Source organism: Mixophyes fleayi, chromosome 3, assembly GCF_038048845.1.
Source record: "Mixophyes fleayi isolate aMixFle1 chromosome 3, aMixFle1.hap1, whole genome shotgun sequence".
NCBI classification, from domain to species: Eukaryota; Metazoa; Chordata; class Amphibia; order Anura; family Limnodynastidae; genus Mixophyes; species Mixophyes fleayi.
Window position 1 is genome coordinate 161,606,780 of NC_134404.1, and position 25,549 is coordinate 161,632,328.

General features: G+C 38.0%; 1 protein-coding gene across 1 annotated transcript in view; it reads left to right on the forward strand.

Moving 5' to 3' along the window:
• Positions 1-25,549, forward strand: part of LOC142143197 (dynein axonemal heavy chain 5-like) — a 188,890-nt gene that overhangs the window by 11,172 nt on the left and 152,169 nt on the right. Inside the window, 13 exon segments of the mRNA XM_075200908.1 lie at positions 1,183-1,307; positions 3,795-3,921; positions 10,237-10,337; positions 14,449-14,608; positions 16,499-16,634; positions 18,300-18,437; positions 19,780-19,900; positions 20,734-20,826; positions 21,065-21,276; positions 21,523-21,607; positions 23,546-23,757; positions 24,936-25,053; positions 25,339-25,464. Coding sequence (XP_075057009.1) covers positions 1,183-1,307; positions 3,795-3,921; positions 10,237-10,337; positions 14,449-14,608; positions 16,499-16,634; positions 18,300-18,437; positions 19,780-19,900; positions 20,734-20,826; positions 21,065-21,276; positions 21,523-21,607; positions 23,546-23,757; positions 24,936-25,053; positions 25,339-25,464 — 1,754 coding nt within the window.

The following is a 25,549-nucleotide window of genomic DNA, read 5'->3' on the forward strand; positions in this document are numbered from 1 at the left end:
CCAAAGTAGCACTATTTATACACAGTATCTGTAATGAAGTGTCATATACAGAAAAGAAAAATAGTGTCATAACAGTGTCATTAATAGATGGGAAAGTCACATTTTCAATATAAAATGTAATTAAATACAAGTACAAATTAAATGAAATCCAAGCATATCATATCTTCTTTCCTGCAGTAGTCCAAATGAAAATGTTAATTATACAATGCAAATCAATGATCACAAGTTTATATAATATAGCACAATGCTAATTAATTAAGTACTACAAGCAGAAGGTATTTATATGCAGATGGCTAATTAGAATTAGAAGCACCTACATAGTGCTTATGATCATCATCTTCAGTAGGTCCAGGGCTCGCGATTACGCGCGGCTGCACTTGTAAAGTGACAATACGGTACCGCAACATCACGGATTTCCCTTCACAACCCTATGGGGTGCGCACGGAAATCCACAGTGTTGCGGTAACGGGACTTGTGCAGCCGCGTGTAATTGCGAGCGCCAGACCCAATTGAATATTCCCCTAAATTTTTATTCAATGACCAATGTGTTTATAATTTACCAAAGTGAGCAGTTGTGTATATACACTACTAACTGAAACACATATGTGTCCAAAACATTCACATACTAAACTATATAACAGGCCATAAAGAAGCAGAGTTAACAGCTTGATAATGGCAAAAGACCAGCAAAATGTTCAAACAACCACAGGTTTGATCTCAAAGTTAATATATTACTAATCACCAATAATTAAATGGATTCAGATGTTTCTACCACACCTCTAAATGATCCTTTGCCAGACTCTGTTTGCTCTGTCTACTTTTTAGTGCATACATTTAGGGAATAGATAATGTTATATATTGTATCATTAATGTTGCTATCTGTAATATATTTCGCTATATTTTTTAGAAATTATCATTCTTTATTGGGTAGCCCTGTGTCTGGAGTGACTCTTGAGATAATATGACACTCATGCAATGTAACTACATAGAGCAGCAAAATTGTCATTAAAACATAAAATATACATATAAAAGTTTAGCTACTTGTGCTTTCTTTTATAAAACCTAACCATTGCCCACCAAAACCAATTCTGTTTTTATCCATTTGTATGGTATTTGAAAAATGACAGTGCCCAAGTTCTGTACTGAATACAGTTCTAATACATTGCTAAATACCTATTTTAGATCAACAGCACGATTACCAAAGCAACAGTATAGCTATAACAGATGATGACACAATTATGTACCACTTGGCAGCGCTGAGCATCAAGCTGAAGCAAACGCTGGATATAATGGACAAGCTACAAGAGGTAAACAGGCAATATTTATCCTTTGCTAAAGTAGTGTCTAGTTATGGTGATGGAAGATGTGATAGTAAGACATTATATATGTACAATTGTTAAATTACATTTTGTGTTTTAGTTATCAAACTAAAATGAATAACTTCTGAAGTTTTGGCACCCTTTAGCAAATGTGTGAATAATAATGTTGGCAAAAGTACCCTAAAAAATGCTTATATTACATTTTGTGAAATAGCCTATTTAGCGACATCGCAATGCTGTTCTATGGAGAAGATAGTACACATCATGTTTGTTAAACTGTGATGCACAAAAAAATCAAAAATAAACTGTATGTCTGAGTTAAATGATTTGCTATGGGTGTAATGATCACACTGTCGCCAGCACCACACAACGGGGTATCTGGGAAGAGATTCCAGGTAACTATTGCACAGGACTATGGTTTCTATACCTCACTTATTTCTATACTGCCTTTTTTACTAACTAGTTGCTATTTCCTTTTTACTCCAGTTACTCCCAGAATAGGGGAGCTGGAAACAGCTTCTGAATTTAGAGTGTGAATAGTAACATTGCCAAACATGTGCTCAGAAATTTGTATGCATTTTTCATTGCACATTTTCTTAAATATCAAGGTGGTCAGCTTTATTTTGGGGCGGGGAGTTGTCTGTTGGTGGTGGTTTGAGAAAAGTCATGGCTATACCCCTAGTTTTAAAAATGTTATTTCTTCTTTTCCCCCTATATGTAGGATACTCAGCAACTTAGCTCTTTAGTGAGATGTCAGAAATGATGTTGACTTTAAATCAGCTGAACTTTGTATCAGATGTGTTTACTGCTTTTTACAATGTGTCTATTTTTGTAATGACAAATACACACTTATTTCATTGTCATAATGTTGCATTAGAAGTCTGGAAATTGTATTGGATGCCTTCATAGGGTTGTCCATATTAGAACAACCATAATTACTTAGCTTGGGTGACACATTTACTCAGTTCCTAACTGAAGACCTCCAAATTGATCTGGAGTCGTCTTCTTACACATGAAATAACACAGACTTGAAGGGATTACCCATTCATACTGCACCAAAATCCCGGGTTTTTGCCGGGGCGAGCTCAAACGACCAGGGTCTTGGTGCAGTATGAATGGTACAAGTCAAAAATCCCGGTCTAAAAACCCGGGTCTTCAACCCGGGATTTATCGAGGGGTAATTGACGGGTCGGACCCGGGTTGCCTGCACTATGAATGGTGCAACCCAGGTTTTTCAACCCGGGTTGCACAGAAAACAAGATGATTGGCTGTCTGCCTGTCAGTGAATCATGAAGAACTGTGGGGCAATGGTGAGGGGTATGTTTTATAGTACAAATCTGTGTGCAGCATATCTCACAGTGATTCTACTGTACTGTGTACATACATTTTTTGGAACTGAAGGTGAAGGTGACCTCTCAGTTTTCTTTATTCTTTATTAAAAGGGGAAAGAGTAAAATGTAGTAATTGGGTTTGGATTGTGAGAAAATTAAGAACATCAACCAGAATAGAGCTACAAGTACACTAAATTTGGAATATAAGTAGTATATAAAGGTCATCAACAATTAAAGGTCATTTAGCCAGTCCCTGGCTGTATAATGCTCATTCTTCAGCCACAGAGGGGTCACAAAGAAGAAAGCTCAATGTACATGTCAAGTTGCTGCCTCGTTTTATTACCATAGAGTAAAATTAAATTCTAAGCACCAATAGTTATTATCCCTGCACCTTTAAATCACAATATCTTGCCAAAATGAATTGTCAAGGCGTGTTGGAAGGCTGGCCTGAGAGTATGTTCTGCTGCAGTCTACACATTGGTCACACCTTCTTACCATACCTTTATGTAAATATTGTGCAGGAATCCGAATGATAAGTTCAGTCGTTGAGTGATGAAGAAAGGTACTTAGATCCCAAATACTATACACATTATTATATTGATTGCGTGAATCATCACATCCCCAGATTATGAGACATATAAATGCTGTGTTCCAGCATTAACCAGTTAACTTAGGCAAGCTTAGTTGCACAGAAAACAAGCTGATTGGCTGTCTGCAAATTCTATTGTCTATTCTATTAATCCAATTGTCTACCTTTCAATGACATCACCATTTTTCAGCCAATGAAAACTGCTCTGGTGATGACTCCCACAAATTGCCAGGGCACAGACTTGTGCAGTATGAATGGGGTCAACCCGGGAAATTCCCGGGTCTGAGGTGCAGTATGAATGGTGTTTCTGAGCTGGGATGCTCCGAGCCCCGGCAAAAACCCGGCTTGAAAAACCCGGGATATTGCCGGGGCGGCAGTATGAAAGCGGTATAAGTAAGAGTAGAACTCAAGTGCTAGTTCCCCCTTACCTGCTACATGGGTGACCACTAACAAACCAGTAAAGGAAGGGGTCCTAAAGTGGACAACCCATTAAAGATGATGAAGAAGAAGAGCTTGTTAATATTGGTCAATGGACAAATGTGTTTTTTTTCACAGTACAAAATATTAGCTAAGCTGACAGAAGGGCTGCGAAAACCTGCCCAGGAAGACCTATTTGAAGATGATGATAGTGAATCCGGAAGTTTATGTGACATCGCTGTGCCTGAGGAATCAAGGGAAACAGGTTTGGATACAAAGAATGTGCTGTGGAATTGTGTTTCGTTTCTTTACAGTACAATAACTGACATATGTCATATCTGCTGAAACAGCAGATATGACATATGTCATTATCCATATAATTCTAAGCAAAAGTACTTATTATACTTAGTATTTCTGTATATAAATGTACAGACATATTCTGTAGCACAGTGTAATTGGGATGTTTACAGCTCATGTTGTACACATATAAACAAACTTACCTTTACAAACCGACTTTTCATTGGAGGTACAAGTACAAGAGTACAGCTGAGGAGGGTCTGTTACAAAATGAATCCTACTGAGGGGAGTAAGATAAGGTTGAATAGGAACCAGATAGGAGGAAACTGGCCTCCCTAGGTCATTATAGAACATTTGAAGGATTAGGGCAATATATCCACCCTGCAAACAAGAAAATAATGGTGAAAAGAAAGAAAGATACACTGGACAGTCAATTGGTAAAACACTATACAATCCAAGAAAGGTCTCTATTATGGAGAACAAGATAATAGAGGGTTTGTGTATGGTCAATCATGTCAAAAACAGATGAATGATTTAGGAGAAATTAGAAACGCCTATTGTACTTGACAATCCTGAAGTCAATGTCAATTGTCTCTGTTGGAAGACAATTTACACAGAGGGTGGAAGCCAGAATGGAAAGGAACGTGTCAGTTTGTAGTACTATGTTAGTATGTTTAAAGCCAGAGTTCAAACAACATGCAAGAGGAGTGTGAGGAATGAGACAGGTTAGCAGAGAGGTCAGGAAAAGCTTTTCTTAAGAAAAGGATGTTTATAGCTTGCTGAAACATACAGGAGAATTCCTAGTAGGGATTGAGAGAATAAATATTTGTAAAGAATTGGGGTTTATGTGACAACGGGAGTGCAGTGAAATCAGGGCCGGATTAACCATAGGGCTAACTGGGCTACAGCCCAGGGGCCTATGGCATGCAGGGGGCCCTTGAGAGTGCTCAGCAGCAGTATTGATCGGTCGGGGGCGCCCCCGGCGAGATCAGTGCTGCTGAGCACTTTCACTGCGGTCCTTCTCCGGTGCGTTGTAGTCTCCTTACTGAGGAGATCTCGTGAGCCTCACTCTCACGAGATCTCCTCAGTAAAGAGCGTACAGCGCACCGGAGAAGGAGGTAAGTGCCCGAGGGAGGGGGGGGGGGGGCGTGGACAGCTTGGATCACGGGGGGGGGGCCCTCATGGGGGGAATGGAGGCCCCCTTAGCCCAGGGGCCTCCATTCCCTTAATCCGGCCCTGAGTGAAATGTCCAAGGAGTGGGATCAAGTTGGTGGTGAGCTGAGCAGCAAAAAAAAGCTGGGTCTGAGTTGTTCAGTTGCATCAATCTTGTTTTTAAAGTATGTTTTTAAATCTTAGTGTGTTAAATGTGAAAAACATGTGTTAAGGATTAGAAGATATATAATATATACTCATACAACTGCTTCTATAGTTTAGGACACGTATAATTTAGAAGCTGTGACTAAATCTGTACATGTTTTATCATGTTGTGAACAAATATTTACCTTCATTGACCAAACTAGCGATTGTGACAAAATGGACTCATCATTGTAGGGTCTCCTATATAGAGAATGCTGCTCTAGTATTGTTGTGGTCCTCATTTACTTCACTTGACCCCCCCACCATGTGCTTCACTAAATCCTTTTTCATGTCTTGTTTCTTTTCTTCTATTTCGTCCTTTCTTTTTTTAAAGTGGAAAAATTCTATAGATTCAAATGGGTCTCTCCTATATATTAATAAATAGAAAAAAAAGCATAAGTAGCGATTAATATTCCAGATACTATACTATTATTTTACACAGGATGTAATAGTGCTGACATACAATGAAGACACCTATAACAAGTCTTCAATGCACTATGTGAGGTCACATGACTTCCTCCATAGAATGGGGAAGCATATAGCACTTTTGTATTCAGCACAACTGGTATATTTGGCCAGTCACTAGATTGCATGGTTTCTGCTCACAACAATAGACCTCCCCCTACCATTTGTAAAATAGGAACTGTGCAGTGAGTTCCACTTGTACACTACAGGCTTGGGTGTCGTCCATGATTTTGGTGCCCTGGGCAATTGTCTATATGCCAATCTTCCAATGATGTAGGCTACAAGATGGTGCTGTATTCAACTTTCAAATTATTAATTTCTCCCAGCAACAGTTATTTCCATACATCAATAGGAAGAATGATACTGTGGACCTTTTTATCATTAAACTTTATGTCAAATGTCAGAAAAAAAGAACAGAAACTATAGATGGATCATATGTGGCACTTTTGCTCTAATTTCACTGATCACCAATATATTCTCAGTAACCTGAGTACATGACATTTGTTCATAGCTCAGGGTTTGTATCAATAAGCATCTGGTACATCCCACTCTCTAGGTTCTGCCTTGTAATGATCATTATTCATTCCAACCATTATCTGTTTTCAGACACATTGATCGATGTGTACAGGAGCACTGTCTGTCCCGGTCAGTGAGCAATTTCTCACCAACATATTGTTTCTTGTACACTGAAAAGAAAAGCAATATTTATTGCAGACAAATTACCAAGGGCCAGGGAGAAAATAAATTGGAAAAAAATCTATCCTATAAAATAAATACTTCACTCTTATCATTTTGATTGTATTTAAAAGAGAAAACCACAATATCTATTTTGTTGATAACAGTAATGTAAAGTAAATGTAAGTACTTTATTAATATAGAAGGGTCAAAGAGCTTATCCACAGACAAGCTGACTGAATTCTGAATTAAATGGTTTGTCTATATAATACAATATTTAAGGATGATTCATGGTTCGGTTTCAAATTTTCTCTCCAAATTAATGCAAGGTCCAGGACCATATTTCTTTGTAAATGACTATAACGCCTCCTTCCTTTAGTTGTAAGGAATGATACTAGCATTACGGAAATGTCACCAAAGAAAGAGAGGAAAAATAAAGGGACAGAACAGTCATTCTGTTAAAACATTTCTGGAACAAAGTCCTAGTATATTATAGAAGGTGGAATTATTTATTCTACTTCTTCTCCTTCTTCTCTCCATCACGTTCTCCTGTCCTCTTAAAAAATTAAAGTAAAGGACTTCTGTTTATGGTATGGAAGGGGAGTGGGTCAGATAGAGGTAAGAGGGACCGTGACATTTTAGCACATGTGAATAAACTTTTCTGAAAAGAACTTTGGTGGTGCTTCAAAATGGGCTCTTTCACTACTTCATGTAGAAGGCTCTCAGAATGTACCAGAGGCCTTTCTGTACACATTTTTATATTAACACCGGTCGAAGTGGGCTGGTACACGGTGGTATGCAACAGAGATGTAACAAGACATTTTAGAGCCCTGGGTGAAACAGGCACTGGTGCCCCACCCCCTTTCCTACAATGTACCTTTATGGGAGTAGATGCTGCCTCTCAGCGGTTAAGTATCTCCGGTGTCTTCTGTCTGCTGGTGTCTTATGCTCCGTTGCTGCTTAGACAGATCCTGGAATATTGGGGTCCTGTTTGGAAATGAGATTGTTATTACTCACCTCCTGGTAAGCTAAGCAGTGAGTGAAGAATCTAGGTCTCCCTCCCCACAAGCAGACATACATTAAATCAGTAGCTTTTTCTGTTTAAAAACAAGCCTCCTTCCACCTAATCAGCTCCAGAATTTAAGTAATAGGATTTATAGTTAATGTCTATTTCCCTCCATATAGCCCCGACATCAATCTAGTAGCATCCACGTTTAATAAATAAAACTCCCCCAACCAGTCCTGACATTAAATTAATAACATTCCCATTTAATAAACAGACTATGCCATGCATCAGCCCATACATTAAATTAGTAGCATTCCCATCTAATAAATAGACCTACTTCACCCCTCACCAGCCTCCACCATTAAACTAATAACATCCCCATTTAAAAAATCAAATTATTCCTCACCATACCCAACATTAAATTAAAAGCCTCCATATTTAACAAACAGACTCTCACCAGCCCCGACATAAAATTATTACCATTTCCATTTAATACAAATGCCTATTTCTCCCACCAGCCCCACAATCAAAGTATGGCTTACAAATTTCCCCATATTTAATAGTAATTATTATATAATTAATATATTTATTATATAATTAATATTTTACTGATTTTTTACATTACTTATGTTTTCATAGTATGCATCATTATTTATGTACTCCAAAGAACACCCCCTTCTCTCCAACCCCTTGCATCCCCCTATATTCTCTCTAGACCCCCACCACCACCTGACTCCCTCCTCACCAGACCACTCACTCCAGTTTCCCCCATTCACTCCAGACACTCTCTGCACCAGACCTCTCACTCCTTCTCTCCAGACACTCTCCACACTAGATCCCTCACTCCTTCTCTCCAGACACCCTCCTCACCAGACCCCTCACTCCTTCTCTCCAGACACTCTCCACACTAGATCCCTCACTCCTTCTCTCCAGACACTCTCTTCACCAGACCCCTCACTCCCTTCTCTTCAGACCCCCCCATAAACTCCAGACACCCTCCACGCCAGACCCCTTTTCTCCAGACACCCTCTGCACCAGACCCCTCACCCCTTCTCTCCAGACACGCTCTCCTCACCAGATCTTTCACTCCTTCTCTCCAGACACTCTCCTAACCAGATCCCTCACTCCTTCTCTCCAGACACCCTCCTCACCAGACCCCTTTTCTCCAGACACCCTCATCACCAGACCCCTCACTCCTTCTCTCCAGACCCTCCCCCATTCACTCCAGACCCTCACTCCTTCTCTCCAGACACCCTCCTCACCAGACCCCTTTTCTCCAGACACCCTCGTCACCAGACCCCTCACTCCTTCTCTCGAGACCGCCCCCATTCACTCCAGACACCCTCCTCACCAGACCCCTCACTCCTTCTCTCCAGACCCTCCCCCATTCACTCCAGACCCTCACTCCTTCTCTCCAGACGCTCCCCCATTCACTCCAGACCCTCACTCCATCTATCCAGACACCCCCCATTTACTCCAGACACCCTGCTCACCAGATCCCTCACTCCTTCTCTCCAGACCCCCCCCATTAACTCCAGACACCCTCCTCACCAGACCCCTCACTCACTCCTTCTCTCCACACCCCCATATTCATTCCAGACACCCTCCTCATCAGATACCTCACTGGTCTCCAGACCCCCCCATTCACTCCAGACACCCCCCTCACCAGACCCCTCACTTCTTCTCTCCAGACCCCCCCATTCACTCCAGACACCTTGCTCACCAGCCCTCGCTCCTGTCCTCTCCAGACTCCTCACCCCATTCTCTCCAGCCCCCTCTTCTCACCAGCCTCTGCAATATTTTACTTACCTGAACTTCATTTCTTATTTCTGTCATCTTTTCCTGTGACTTTCTTCTTTCTGTGCCGGCTCCTCGTCGTCTGTGTTCTGACAGCGTCCTGACATCATTATTTGTATGTCAGGATGCTGCAGGAACAGAAAGCCGGCACCCTCCTCCTTCCACTGGCTGTCTTCAATGGGCAAAGTAGTCCTGCGGTGCTGCCACCGCAGTATTAAATTGCCACTTCATTGGTGGGGATGTGGTATGTAACGGGCAGGTGTTGCGCCCCTCATTAGGCCCTGTGCCTTGGGCGGTTGTACTGCCCACACTACCCTCGTTGCGACTCTGGTATGCCATACCGCCACTTTGCCTAGTGCCCTCATTGTAAAACTATCAAAGTCCATTCACTTACATTTTCCATACCTGGTGCTTCTAAATTTCCACTTGGACCACTGTTACGACTCTGAAGCTGCATAATTTAATCAAATCAATTTGAATACATAGAAAGGGGTAACTAGAGCTGGAACGCAGGATGAAACTGAGGGTCACTGACCAGGAAATGAAGGAAGACTAAGTTATTAACTGGTTGGATTGGGGAGCTGTGAGAGTTCCCTAAACATTAACCATAAAGGAATTCATTGGTCCATTTCTTAATGATGAGCTTGTTGTCACAGCACATGTCCATTTATAGTGAGATGTTCTAAATTGTTCCTTGGTAGGCTGATATGTGTGCCCCCTTTGGTGATAGTGTCATGTGATTATTGAGAAGTATTCCTGGTTTTATGTATAAGCATAAGCACTCTTTGTGGTTGGTCTTAAGAACGTAGTTCGAGTTTATACAGAATAAGTTAATATTAAAGTTAATAATTATTTATGTTATTCATTTCATTATGTTAATAAGCTAATGTTGCTATTACAGTTCATGTCATGCAGTCATGTATCTATACTTTGATGAGTTGGGGACTTAATGATAACTGAAATTCTCCATGCTTTTATCCATAGATGCCCAGACTGAACCTTGCCTTCAACAGCCTCAAATATTGAGACAAATCACAAGTACTCCAGGGAAACTGAAGGCTCTTATTGAGGAGGATGAGGCTCAGGTAAAGATCTATTACAATTGTTAAATAGGAAGACAAATATGGAGTTGAAAATTCTCTTAAAATATTGATCAAGTCCAGCACTTAATATATGTGTACTAATTGCCGCTAGTTCATCTGTCTTTTTAGTAATTCTAGATTCTTATCGGTTGAAATTTCACAAGCTACTTTTGACCTATGTTACCATTTATTGACTGTGTCTTTTTTTAGTTTCCTTTGTGCATTAAAATTTTTAAGTGGATTTTTTTCACATGCTCACTAAGCAGAGTGACTTATATTGATTGTGTATGAAGCAGCGGTTTTTATATTTAAATTTAACCCTTGCACTGTTATTTTGATGGTGCGAGGACTTGATGTTGACAGCACTATTGATAAACATATTTGGATGTTTTTCAATGCAGTTTGTACTGAGTTTCCTTTGACATAACTGAGCATTTTGATTTTTACATAATCACCCGTAAAGCAGAATAGCAATGGAAAGTACCTACTCTCTTGTTTAATGCAGGAAATGACCTAATGGTGTCTAGTATAGCCACATTTATATTAAATGTTCATGAGATTACAAATACAACTATTTCCAAAATGTTTTACTTAAACTAATAACCAAAATGGAAAATAAGGCTGAGTTTTTCTTCTAGAATTTACTACTATATTTAATTTTTACATTTTTGTTGATCTAAAATGGCATAATATTTTAAATAAAAATTAGGGAAGGAAAGGGAATGTTAAAATACCAATACTATACAGTTTGCCTTAATGATGCTTTCCTGTTTATAAAAGACTTAAAAAAATTAGATCATATTCATGGGTAAGTTTTTAAACTTTTGTATTCTACTTGCATGGGGATGCATTTCTCAGAACAGGGGAAAGCAGGGACGAGACAGACTAAGCTGAGTACAGTAAGGGTATATTCACAAATTTGCGCTAATAATTCACTTAAGTGCTACACAGGATCCCCAGATATACCTCTTAGGAGGTATATCTCTTGTGGATGTCAGAGTGTTGGATATACCTCTTAGGAGGTATATCTCTTGTGGATGTCAGAGGGTTGGATATACCTCTTAGGAGGTATATCTCTTGTGGATGTCAGAGGGTTGGTACAAACATACGAGATGATAAGCAACACTATTTAGCCGCTTCTGATTGGCTGCTTGAGTATTGACCACTTCAACTAATAGTACTTAATTAGTTTTGGAGCTTTATTATCTATTTGCATTATTTATTTATCATTTCCATTTAGAATACTTCTGAAAACAAGATTGCTGTTGGATTGTTAAAGCTGTTAATGCTTTGCCATGCCCCATAGCTACACTTGGGTAGGGGGGTGTTGTTCTTGCCACTCAAAAGAGGATTCCGTTTTGTTCTTTTGAGAGTAGAGCCGGTGCCTCAGCGTGTAGTGGGGTCCTCAAAGGGAAAGTGGTGACCCGGCATTATCAGCCCTCCTCACTTCCAGGCCTTGTTACCACTGCACCCCATATTGTTACACCCCTGAATGTGGAGTTGTTTGTACTACATCTTATGGAAAATACAACTTTCACAATTGTTAACTGTCAAGACGATATTTTCTCTTGTGTATGTGACTCATCATTACATTATTATATTGTGTACCAATAGGGTAATGTGACTTTAATAATTTGTTGCTAACACTGTCAATCTGCATCTCTACTTTATTATTAAGTAAACATATTTGTAGGTCTGATGTACACCTGGTGCAAATACTTTTGTTTTTGAGTTGGATGCTTAATGAGATACATCAGATTCAACATACACATATAAGTATGTATTTTTTGCATAAGTTGTTTTTGTGTATGTTAGGTGTCCTTCACTAAATGAGGTCCAGAGTGTGTTTGGTGCAAAGTTGTGCTTTGTGTTGTTCATGTGCCTTATCATATTTCATATATCATATCATATGCTCCAGGAATACCAGACGTCACTATCAAATTTAACATCTGGCTTTGTATCTCCTATCCCGTTTAATTTATTAATGAGCTGTGTACTCAATGCCACAAACAGTCAGCATGCCTTCACATCACTTAGCATGTATGTTATGCAAACATATGTTTGAACTTTGCATAGGATTAGATAATGGAGCCCATGGTGATCGTGTAATTATGTCCACATGTTGTTATTGGATGTAAAACACATTTGGAAAAGTTTCACAATCTCTTATGTTTGAGATTTTGGATTCCCCTCAACCCATACCATTTTCTCCCCAATAGTGGTAAACATGTGATCTAGGTCTCCATTTGTGGGAGTTTCTGGGAAAGACGGTCAGGAATCATGGCTCAGCTGCATACATTAATAGAACTGATTTGGTTTGTATCAGATTCTTGACAGTACCTCTTTAGATTTGAACAGATGGAGTCTATTTCACTGCTGTTTATGTGGGTCATCACAATACAGATCACAATACAGATCTGATAACAATGCTTAATTACAATTACCCCAAATGATCAGAAACAGTCCCCGGTGCACCAAGATACTTTTGTCTGGAAATGCCTCTGATTCTTTTGAATACTGACCAGCTGCATAGTGTTAATTTGCTTGATCTGTAAACTCAGTGGAAATCTCAGTTTTTACATTTTTTTTGTTTTATGTATGAGCTAACAATTATGAATATATATAATCTATTTTTCATTAAGAAAAGTAAAGCAAAGGAAATTGGTAACTTTGCACATTGGCAGAACAATGTTGCATAAGAGGGGGGGGGGGACTTAAAATGTAGGGACATATTTATAATTGGGGTAGAGCATGTCATAGATCAACTTTAAATTTCAGTGTAAAAATAAAGCTGCTACATGAAACAGCCAGTATTTAACTTACGTACAAAATAATAAACTAATATGCACCCCTTGCATTGTAACATGGTTTTGTCAAGGAGAAAACTTACTTATTTTTTTGCCTTACATTCCTTAATGAATCAGGCCCATTATGTGCATCAGTGCACCTGCTCAAAAGAAATGTGTCCCTAGAAATGATATTTAAATATTTGAAATTGCATAAATCATACTTGCATTAAAAGAAACCACATGTTCCTTCTGAAGATATGGCCTCGTGTGACAGTTTCCATTTTATACAATAACTTAAGTACCACATAGGTGTGAGTGTTCTTTAACCCACATTGAAATCTGTAGTTGTCATAGGTGTATGTAAATTAATGTAGTCATGGTCAAATAGTTGCAATGATTTATAGGCAGTTATCCTTACTTTAGATTTCAAAACAGATGGTAAGAGTGGTCATGTCAAGAGGAGGGGGGGGGGGGTATTCCAGAGGTAAGGAACAGTTAGAAAAGTTAAGATAAGAAAGTAGTGGAAGAGAGTACTGATGAATCGAATAATTAATTAATCGTCATCATCAGCTATTTATATAGCGCCACTAATTCTGCAGCGCTGTGCAGAGAACTCACTCACAGCAGTCCCTGTCCCATTGGAGCTTACAGTCTAAATTACCTAACGTTCACATAAACACACACTGGGAAAGACTAAGGTCAATTTAATGGCAGCCAATTTACCTACTACTATGTTTTTGGAGTGTGGGAGGAAACCCACGTAAACACAGGGAGAACATATAAACTCCAAACAGATAAGACCATGGTGGGGAATTGAACTCATGACCCCAGTGCTGTGAAGCAGAAGTGCTAACCACTAAGCCACTGTGCTGAAATAGTAAAGTCTTCCAGTTATGATAAATTGTGTTACTGAGTTGCCAATGGCTCACTTAGCAAAAAAGAGAGGTTCTTTTTGGAAATTAATAATTTACATGGTGTCCAATGGTGTCTGTTATACTTTAATAGTTAATATAATTACTATAATTACAGCTTTTTTTCCATCTAATTATATACAGTACATCATATCAGTTACCCTTTTCCACATCTAGCTTTTTTGTTTTTTAGTTATCCACATTCTCCATTAAGCAGGCCAATTTTAATTTAGATTCACTATGGTAATTTAAATCTAATTTCATACCCTTAATAAAAATGCTTTTGACTGAATACCCTTTTATTTATTGCGTATGTTACACATAAGTAGCAGAACATTAAGCATCATTTGCCAGACACTTCTGCACCTTGTTCATTTTCTGGCACTGAATCTGATATGTGCTGTCTCCTTCCAGATCTGTATGAAAGACTCCTCCATGCTAACAGTCCCATCTGTGAGAAGTGAAGATATTTCTAGCAAAGCTCCGTCTGACTTGAAAAATGATGATGAGCCCTCACCATATAAGGAGGAAGATACAGAACTAGAGCTGTCCAATGAGGAGAAAAATATCTTAGGTATGTCTGGAGAGGCCTGAGTATTGAACTGACCTGTACTTTAACCCCTTAATGACCACAAAGTAGACCTACATCCTGATGGGCTGGGTTTGGGTCAGGAGATAGATCTATTTTCCACGTTTATGGACATGGCGTTTTCCCATGCATGGAGCTGCGAGCACGGGAGGGCTGGCAAATTTTAGCCCGGGGGGCAAGACTCGACTCAGCAGCCTATTTTAATGGAAATAAAATACGAGTGGCCCAGTGCCCCATGCCAAGGTAGCACACTATGGGACCAGCCCATGATGAATCCTTTTAAAAGTAGTATTTGGGCATCTAGCATTAAATATACATGTCAGCACATGCACACATACTTCACGGATATTTATAAAACCTGTATTTAGGGTACACCCGTGTTTTTTTTTATGCAAGTGTGACTGAGCCCTGTGTTCTGCTTCCCTCAGCTCATTCCTTTCATAGAATTGAAAGCAACATAACTTATATTGTGTCTGCTGCATATTACAACTATATATATTTTTAAGATTGGTTATATAAATCCTTCTTCCTTTGCAATATCCTTCGAAATCCTGCTAAGTACACTGCTTCTCTAAACTTTTATTAAACCAGTGTGTTTTTGGTTTGTTTTTTTATAGTAAGAAAATAGTTAAAATAGAATAATTATGGTTGTGTTGAGTGTTACATTTACGTTAGTTATATATAGTTTAAAAGAGTTAAAAATGTTGTTTGCATTCCGGTTTTTGTTAAGTACTAATTAGGAATTTGGATTAGACAAATTAGTAGTAAAGATGTATGGAACAAAGAACAGTAGTTATGTTTATTTTCAGTTGGGCATTATTAGTGAATTAGAGAGTAGTTTAGTGTTGTGGAATAATGAATGATTTATGCCAATTTATTTCAGCAATATCACGCAGACAATCTAATATAAAGGGCAGTTTATCAGGGAAACCTTTACATTCTATGCAAGAACTACAAGGCCTCAACTATCAGAGAAGATATGAGAATTAAGTAGGGCTTGACAAAGAAGTCCTCTATTTGGTCATATTGGTTTTAAAACCTTTATATTCCACTGTGCTAAACCAGAGCACAATATGAGGCAATACTCCACTTCCGCCAGTATAATGTCAGTAGCCTGCAGATAAGCCAAATTATGACAGGCGGTACATACTGAGACCCCTAACGGAGCATGAGAATGTGAAAGTAAACAGAGTGTCATCCCTGCCAGAAGACCTGAGCCTGTATGATCTTTGCACAAATCCAAGCTTAATGCTAAGTAACCCATAACAACTAATCAGACATTAGAGTTATATGGTCTAACTTGCACTGGATGGAGCTAATTAGTATTTCATTAGTTGCTGTATATTTGCTTAATTTTAAAACATTTTAATGTGGACTCTGACGTTCTCCTCCCATCCCTTGTCCCTTGTCACTATAACAAAATTTAGTGACATCCCCCAGATTTTTTTTTGCTTTGTTGAAACAATGTTGTGCACTCTGCAAAATAGCATTGTTTGTGCTTAAGCGATATTTAACCATGTTTTTCACTATAAGGCAACAAAAACTGAACAATAATGTGTTCAAATCTGTTTTATCAACTAAGGGTTTGAACTAATAAAGCCTCTAAATGAGACCATTTGGGTTGAAATGAAATCTTGAATGACAGTACTTGTATTTGTGAAAACTATTGTACAGGTAACTGTGAAGGATGGATGGCGTTGCTCAGATACCTGCTTTCAGTTCTCAAATTGCACTAGAAAAATTATTGTTTGCTGCTTTGGGCACTACCTATAGAACATTATGGATTTATCAAGAAATCTGACATGTTAATTGTGTAATAAAATCTCTTTATAATGATAATGTAAAACATCTGTTAACATCTTGATGTGTTTGTAGCTAACTTGTACAACAGAGAAGATATAGATGATGACATGTGTACTTTGTCCTCTGTTCTGTTGGAAAAACTGGAGCAGATGGTTGAACTGCTGGCTCAGTATATAGATACAGACATAATACTGGATACAGAGAGGAGGTGAGTCTCTCAGACATGTTACTGTGTGTGGATGACACCATAAAGGTGTGCATGATATATCTTGCAATACATTGTATATACACAGTGCCAACCAGCCGCGGGCTGGGCAGGGGACACTGTGCCGCTCAGTCTAACAGCTTTTTGGGCCGGCCACCCCCCTTTGGAGGCTGTATTCCTTGAATATTGCCGGCGGCCGCATCACATGACACGCGATGCGGCCGCGTCACAAATGATGCGGCTGCATCAGGTGTCATGTGATGCGGCCGCCTGTGCGCCCCCCGGGCTGAAATCTGCCAGCCCGCGACTGGTGGCAACCCTTTGGAATTACATGGATTTCTGCATAAATTGGTCATAACCTGTGATCTGATCTTCACCTATGTCACAAGAATATAAGTTTTATATAAGTTTGTTTAATCTTATAAAAACCACTCACAAATTTGGAGTTTGAAATTCACAGGAAGCATTGTCTGATCTTAATCATCCCTCAAACAAATAAGATCTCAGATGACTTAAGTTTAAGAATTGTTGACTTGCATAAAGCTGAAAAGGGTTACATAGGTATCTCTAAAATCCTTCAGGTTCATCAGTCCACGGTAAGACAAATTTTCCATAAAAGGTGAAAGTTCAGCACAAATGCCAATCTCCCTAGGAGTAACCACCCTGCAAAGATGACTGTGGTTAAGAATAATGCTGGAGTGCCAGCTAAAGACCTACAGAAATCTTTGCAACTTGCAAAGATATCTGTTCACAAATCTACAATACTTAAAACACTGAACAAGAATGGTATTCACTCCAAAAACATACTAGTCGGTTAATTGGCTTCTATCAAATTGACCCTAGTCTCTCTCTCTCTCTCTCTCTCTCTCTCTCTCTCTCTCTCTCTCTCTCTCTCTCTCTCGACTGTAAGCTCCAATGGGACAGATATAAGTGTGTTCTTTGTACAGCGCTACTGAATTAGTGGCGCTATATAAATAGATGATGATGATGATGGGTGGATGTCATTGATGTACAAAAAACATATTGCTGCATGTTTGAAGTTTGCTAAAGAGCTTGGGCCAAAATGTTCTGTGGACAGATGAAATGAAAGTTCAGTTGTTTGGAAGGAACCCACAACTCTAAGGGGTATATTTACTAAAGTGTGGGTTTGAAAAAGTGGAGATGTTGCCTATAGCAACCAATCAGATTCTAGCTGTTGTTTTGTAGAATGTACTAAATAAGTGATAACTAGAATCTGATTGGTTGCTATGGCCAACAACTCCCCTTTTTCAAACCCGCCGTTTAGTAAATATATCCCTATGTGTGGAGAAAAAATGCCTATGCTGCTATACCCCTATAGGGGTATAGACAATGTACAGTTCATGATGGAGACTACATGCCGCCATATATGATAACCGCACTGTTATCTGCTTTTAAAGGAAATTTGCTACCTGAATCCATTAATTTTTAGATATGATGATATCTAAATTAAAATATAATTACAAAATGTAATAATAATATAAATTTAAGTATTCGAATAATGTATATAGTTGATATTGGTGACATTTTTTTCGTTTTTATAGTTTCTGAACAAATATTGAATTTAGATTGTTATATTTTACTTTAATACAGGACCAGAATTTTTTTTTATTAGTTTCATAGAAAGTATTTTTGTCTCTAATCCCATAGAGATCACAACCCCTTTGAAGAAGGCTACTCAGAATTCTTAGTGATGAACCAGCAGACAGAAAAATACATATCTGTATACATACAGGCTTTGTTCCTTAGACGAATGCCTTGCAAAGATGCTCTCTCCATTCTTCAAAGGTAAAACATTTTGTAAACATGAGAACTATACTGTACATATGAAAACTTGTATTGCATATTTGGAGTTATGTAAATTAAAAATGAATACATTGACATAGGTCACATCAAATCTTTATTTTAAATATGTATGTATTATTGTTACAAATGTATACAAATGAAGCTTAATATTTCAAATATACCAGGTTGTTGGTGTTAGTCAAAACATGTGTGTATGTTTTTTCGCATTGTTTTTAAGTTAAAATGGCATAAAATGTTTTTGCTGTCTGTTTTATGTTTTGTTTTTTATTGACTATACCATATTGTAGATACTGTATTTCTTTTTCCCCCCAAATCGTAAATTCTTGCAATCAGATTCTAGCTACCATTTTCTAGAATGTAGTAGATAAATTATAGCTAGAAACTAGTAGCTATTGGCAACACCTTCACTTTTACTTCTTAGAAAGTTTGCCAAATCTGTCCCTTAGTCTTAGGGGCCAATTCAATTTGGCGGCGTTATTCTAGGAATAACGCGGGCTGCGCACTATTATGTTACTACAGTAAAAGTGCACAGCATTACCTTTAGTATGGTAATTTTAACTCTGACTTTTGCTCGCAGCTCTCAGGGCAGCGAGCAAAAATCTGGGTTAAAATGACTGTATTAAAGGTAATAGTACTAGCGCCGCGTTAATCCTAGACTAACGTGGCCGAATGGAATCGACCCCATAGAGTAAATAAGTAGTTCAAATAACAATTGCCCACTGTATTCAGATTTTGTACTGTAATATTCTAAACAGTTGCATTTCTTTTAGTCTTCTAAACTATGCTACACTTGTTCTTTACTAAGGTAACCTAAGAGCTATTTACTATGCCCTGATGCTAAACTAGATTTTCTATAGCTGCTTATCGCAGCAACAGACAATCTAGTTATATCGTATTTTAAGACAAATATTTTGCTGGGGCAGCTGAGTAATACTATTATGTCCAAAAGCAAGATGGTATTGAATGGAGCACATGATATATCTCTACAAAGACCACTAACTTATTATACAGCACTGTACATTCAGGGCAATATATATATTGACATTGACACAGAAGTTAAAAGATGCTGTAACCAAATGTGCTTGCAATCTAATATATTGTATAATCTATTTTCATCTAATTGTGTTTCTAAAGCAAAACATATGATGTGTTCGTTTGTAAATATATCTCCAGAAACTGGAAGCTTTACGTGAATTAATAATGGAGTTTGATTGACTTGACTGGTTTTTGAACAATAATAATAAAAACAATATTATACAATTTATGTATTTTTCTCTATAGGCAAATAAATATGATTTCTACCTATCTGCTCTTTTCTTGGCAGGTTTTCTATTGTGAACCATAGACAAGGGATAAAGCACATTATCAATGAGTACTATGTTGAGGTATTTGATTGGTTCTATGATGAATTGAAAGAGGTTCAACAAGAGTATGAAACCTTTAAGGTATATAAAATATAGTTTTTTGACAAATATATATATTTTTAACTGAAAGGAATCACTGAAACCAGTACTTTTTGTTGTATTTAAACTTCTTGAAGAAGTTTGGCCAGCTTTAATCATGTTGCCCCATTTTAATTTACAAATTATGACTATGTTCAGTGAGAACTTTTTTTTTTGAAAGGATTCAGTTCATCCATATAGTGTTTATGTCTGGCTCATGAGCTACTTACTGTTAAATTCTATTATATGAAGCTGTTTGCAAGCCCACACATTGACCAAGCATTACATTAATAGTCTAATATATACCGATACACAGATGAGACACTAATTTTTTCAGCCTCCCATAGCCACTCTGCTAGGATCCCATTTTTATTCATTCTAATAATGCACGCATATATTATGCCAAAACGGTGGCCTGAGTTTATTGGTCTGAATGGGCCCTAAAATGCTGTCTCAAGCAACAATGAAAATGGCAGCATCCTTTTTTAATACATACCTTTTTTTAATCTACCCTGAAGTAGGCACCCATACTAAAGTACTGGTGATTAAATGAGGGTGTGGTGAGAACAAAAGGAGAGGTATTATCCCTAGACCATGGCATTGCACCTAGTATATTGGAGCCCATACAGTCAACTCATGGGGTGCATGCAGACTGATCCAGAGCATCAGGCACATTTATGTACAATGTAGTCCTCTATAGTAATATGCACATTAGACAAAGTGGTTGTACATAGAAAGAGAAGCATTTTGTGTACTGCGCCTGTCTATTTTAAATAATCCCATTCTATCAATAAATCTAGTTTATTATATTGTGCTACAACTACACTCCGTTTTAGGATGAGCCGGTCTTACCAAGAAACATGCCACCTGCGGTCGGAGCAATTATCTGGTCGCGGAAGTTGCTATCAAGGATAGAAAATACAATGAAAGTAAGTATATGTCTGGTTTAAATTATTCACTTGATTAGGATATGTTCACAACTGCTTTTGTGTTGCACTTATACTGTACTGGTCCATAGGCCGTAGCAGGAATGATATAACTTATGTTATAGCTGCTTAACTGATTTTCAACAATTTAGCTGTTATATTGACATGACTTACAACATGTGATAAACACATGGTAATAATCTGTGTTGAATTCATGTGTTATTCATTTCTCATTTTTAAGGCATTCAAAAGTGTGAGAATTGTGGCAACGTGCCTCACGTATTCACATACTATAAAGTTGTACAATCGAATAGCTTCTGTCTTGGTGTCTTACGAAGACTTGTGGTATCAGAAGTGGAAGTCACAGGTAGACAAAGGTCTGAGAGGACTTAATTTTACATTACTTGTCCGAGAACCTGTTACACAAGAACTGATGGTGAACACAGATCTGAGGTAAGTGACAGTTTCCTGCACATTAGCTATCCTCTGCAAGGTACCAGCTACACATTGCAGTACACTGGTCCGATAAATATTGTATGCATTTTTTATTGTATTATTAAACACTCGCCATTAACTTTTTTAACATTGTCTTTAGCTGTTCATTTTGTAGTATATATCTATCACTGTATAGTATGGCTTAATTATTTTGTATTAAGATTTTTACCTGTTTCTCAAAACGTTTATATCCAATTAAACTAGAATACTCCACCTGATCGAAGAGACAAAATGGATGTTGAGACTTGGGATGAATGTTCCAGAAATGGCTCTGCTGGCATTTCAGCAGGTACGTGTTTTTTCAGCAATGTAATATGATGTATTTATCTTACGGACCATAGGTAAGTAATTGCTGTCTGAGCTACTACATTTGATCTTTGTGAAAAAGTTTGTTTGGATGTGTGGGGCACATCTATAAACTATGTTGGCTGATATTTAGCTCACAGGATCAGACGTGGGCCTTAAACATTGAAGACTATGGCAGCTATTCTGACGTAGAAGTCATAACACAATCTCTGTAATAACTTTTAACATTTTGTTGCTGAAAATTCAAAATTAGCTTTTAGTTTGTGATATAACATTGATTAATGTGATCCTATTTGTCTTTTATAGCGTATGCAATAATAATACAAATGCTAGTATGGTTATTTATATAAGGGATGAGAGGACCTACCAGAAGAGTGGTTAGGCACACTACTATCTACAGTACTAAAACAAGTTGGAAGCTACAACCTCATCTCCTGCCTAAATACTGCTAAGACAAATCACTATTATTTTCAGTAGAATTTATATTTTTAAATGACATGTAATTGAATGCATGTTATTGATAAACAATACTCCCTATGAGTATTTGTGTCTGTTGTGCAAACCTCTGTACCTGCAAGAACATCCAATCACTGGAAGGATTCTCGATCTTAAATTACTTAATTACCTCCCTTCATAATAATAGTTCTTTGGTGGAGATCCCTCCCCTGGAACGGAACCATTTGTTTTTTTTAGCAGGGTCCCAACATTTACATATTGGGTTGGACCTAGGCCTATCACCAATGACTCTGCACAGCTTTAGCTGTAGATGGGGAGATCTTACACAGGATTTCGTGCACATAGACTATGACAAATAATGCTATCTAAAAGTGTGATGAAACCTTGCACTTTATTCTCACCTTTAGCAGAGTAATTATCGTATGTTCACAAAGCATCCTAGCAATATAGTGTTCCTTGTATGTCATTAACGTTTCTGAATTCTGCAGGTAACATCGAAATTTACACTTACACTTGTCAGAAAATACATTTGTACAGGTCCGACGGATTACATTACTTTTTGGACTCTTGGGGGTAGATTTACTGAGGTTTCTGAAAGGAAAAGTGGAGGTGTTGTCCATAGTAGCCAATCAGATTCTAGCTATCATTTTCTAGAGTGTACTGTATAAATGATAGCTAGAATTTGATGGGTAGCTATGGGTAATACATCCACTTTTCTGTTTTAGAAGCTTTAATAAATATACCACTAGGTGTCCAAGCACATTTAATAGGTAAGAACATGGTTACACATTTAAAATTAACACCCTTATGTAAGAGGCCTAGAGGTATATTTATCAATCCTTCTAAAAAAGAAAAGTGGAGGCATTGCCCATAGCAACCAATCAAATTCTATCTATCATTTTCTAAAATGTACAGCTAGTAAAGCTAGAATATGATTGGTTGTTATGAGCAACACTTCCATTTTTGTTTTTTAAAAGGTTTGATAAATAAACCTCCTAGTGCTTTTAATTGGAGGCACTGCATCTGATCTCTCCTGGTACAGAGAGAGCCTGAACAGAGCCGAAGGTGATCGACAGATGTTATATGTGCTAAATACAGCAAAGCAAAGAGTAGTGGTCTCAGGGAAGGGTCCCTACCAAAATACTATTATTGTGTAGCGAGAAGATTTAGTAAAATTTATATTTCTGCTGAAACCTCGTTAATGTGTCATTAAGAAAGAATATGATTTCTCGTTTAAGTGAGGCTGCAACAAAGAAGTTAAAGCATTATATTTTCATAAACATTTAGTAGGAAACTTAAGTTGAAACTATGCTTACACCTTAGATAGGCAAATTATAATTGCATATAATAAAACTGGTTTATAACATTTTATAAATATTAACCTCAACAAGGTGTGTATATCCTCTAGAAACCTTAATGTTGAAATTGTCATTTGTATCACATTGGGAATGTGTTTATACCAAAGGCAGAAAAATTCAAGATGTACAGAAGCAATTTACAGGACATAGTTAAGGAGTATGGAAAAGTCCAACAGATGATCCCTGGGAACTTCGCTTCGTTGTTCACCTCCCATCTGGAGCGTGTAAACCACCAGTTCCAACCAGGATTGTCTACTTTATCATGGAGCAGTGTCAACATAGAGGGTCTCCTTCACCAAACAAGTGCTGCTGTCAAAAGGTGAAAAATCCTGAGCAAGGTCTTGCTAAATAATGATACACAATATCAGCAGGATATACATAACCAACTATATACTAGGTTAACAAGGCTGGGCGAAGGTATATATCTGACCAGAAGGTTACTACTCTGAGACATGCCCATACCATATGGGAAATACTATATGTCCCATACATGGGAACAATAGCATGTAAATGCAGTGGTGTGAAATACAGATTGTGTATAGCTCTCTTTGAGTTGACTGTGCGGTTTTTGAGTTGACTGTGTGGAAAACAGGCTAGTGAAGAAGGTGTTCAGCTGGAACCCAGGAGGACAGCATCAGAGATGCAGGCCCAGAACTAGGTGGTTGGATGATGTTGAGATGGATTTAAGGAAGATGGGATTAGTAGGAGGAGGATCAGAGGAAGAAATAGAGAGGATTGGGCTTGAATTGTCCAGGAGACCAGGGACCTTCATGGGTTGGGCAGCATGGTGGCTCTGTGGTTAGCATTTCTGCCTTACAGCACTGGGGTCATGAGTTAAATTCCCGACCATGGCCTTATCTGTGAGGAGTTTGTATGTTCTCCCCGTGTTTGCATGGGTTTCCTCCGGGTGCTCCGGTTTCCTCCCACACTCCAAATAAAAACCCATACTGGTAGGTTAACTGGCGGCTAACAAATTGACCCTAGTCTGTGTGCCTATGTGTCTGTGTGTGTTAGGGAATTTAGACTGTAAGCCTCAATGGGGCAGGGACTAATGTGAGTGAGTTCTCTGTACAGCGCTCCGGAATTAGTGGCGCTATATAAATAAATGGTGATGATGATGATGATGATGGGTTGTAATGCCAAGGAGGAGGTGATGACTGCTTTTAAATCATAAAGATTGCACAGTAGTTTGCCAAGTACAACATCTCCAAGTGGTACAAAGTCACCCCAGGAATAGTTGCCAAAATGGGATACAGCTTCATGTTGGAATTGGAAAAAAAATGTTACAAAGGCATGTTATTAGGGTGATGGTCATGGGCTTTTAAGAGGTGAAAAGAAGCAAGAGAATGTGCAGGGTAAATACTTAGATGTATGTAATGTAGAAGCCTCCTATATCATGCTTGCTATGTAACAGTCCGTATCTTGAATATTTTTTACATGGTTGAGTAAAACAATGAGTGACATATATATCATGTACCTTTTATCTTTGTTATATAGGCTACAATCCATTGTTAATAAAGTCACAGTAATTAAGCAGCAAGTGATTGAAGACACACTTGAAGCAGTCTCATATTTTGCCTTACTTCCTGTTGACGAAATCACAAACGCACCAAAGGTACAATATTGTAACCCATTACCAAATAAACCATTAAAGGATTACTCCAGCTAAAATATACATTTTATCCACATACTCACAGATTTTTCAGTCTATTTCAGTTTTAAAGTTTTCTTATTGCTGCGATTTCCTCAAACTAGGAGATTGCTGAAACGATACAATGGTTCAAACTGCCCAATATTTCCTTTAATCTGCTCAGAAAATCCAGCAGCAGATTTAAAACAAAAGCATCAGTGCTGTGATTATGTACTCTTGTCACTGCGATTAATTGCTTTATACTTTCAGAGTCCTGCAGAATTTGGACAACTCATGCAGTTGTCTTTGCTGGAAAAGAAAAATGAATTAGACGCCATGGCAAGTCTCATTAAAAGTGGATTTGAAGATATCTTGAATATACTAAAGTCTTTCCAGGTAATCTATTACATAATAAATAGATTGTGTACAATGCAGCAGTTACATAATTATTTTAATAATAGAGTGTATTAATGGAAATAAT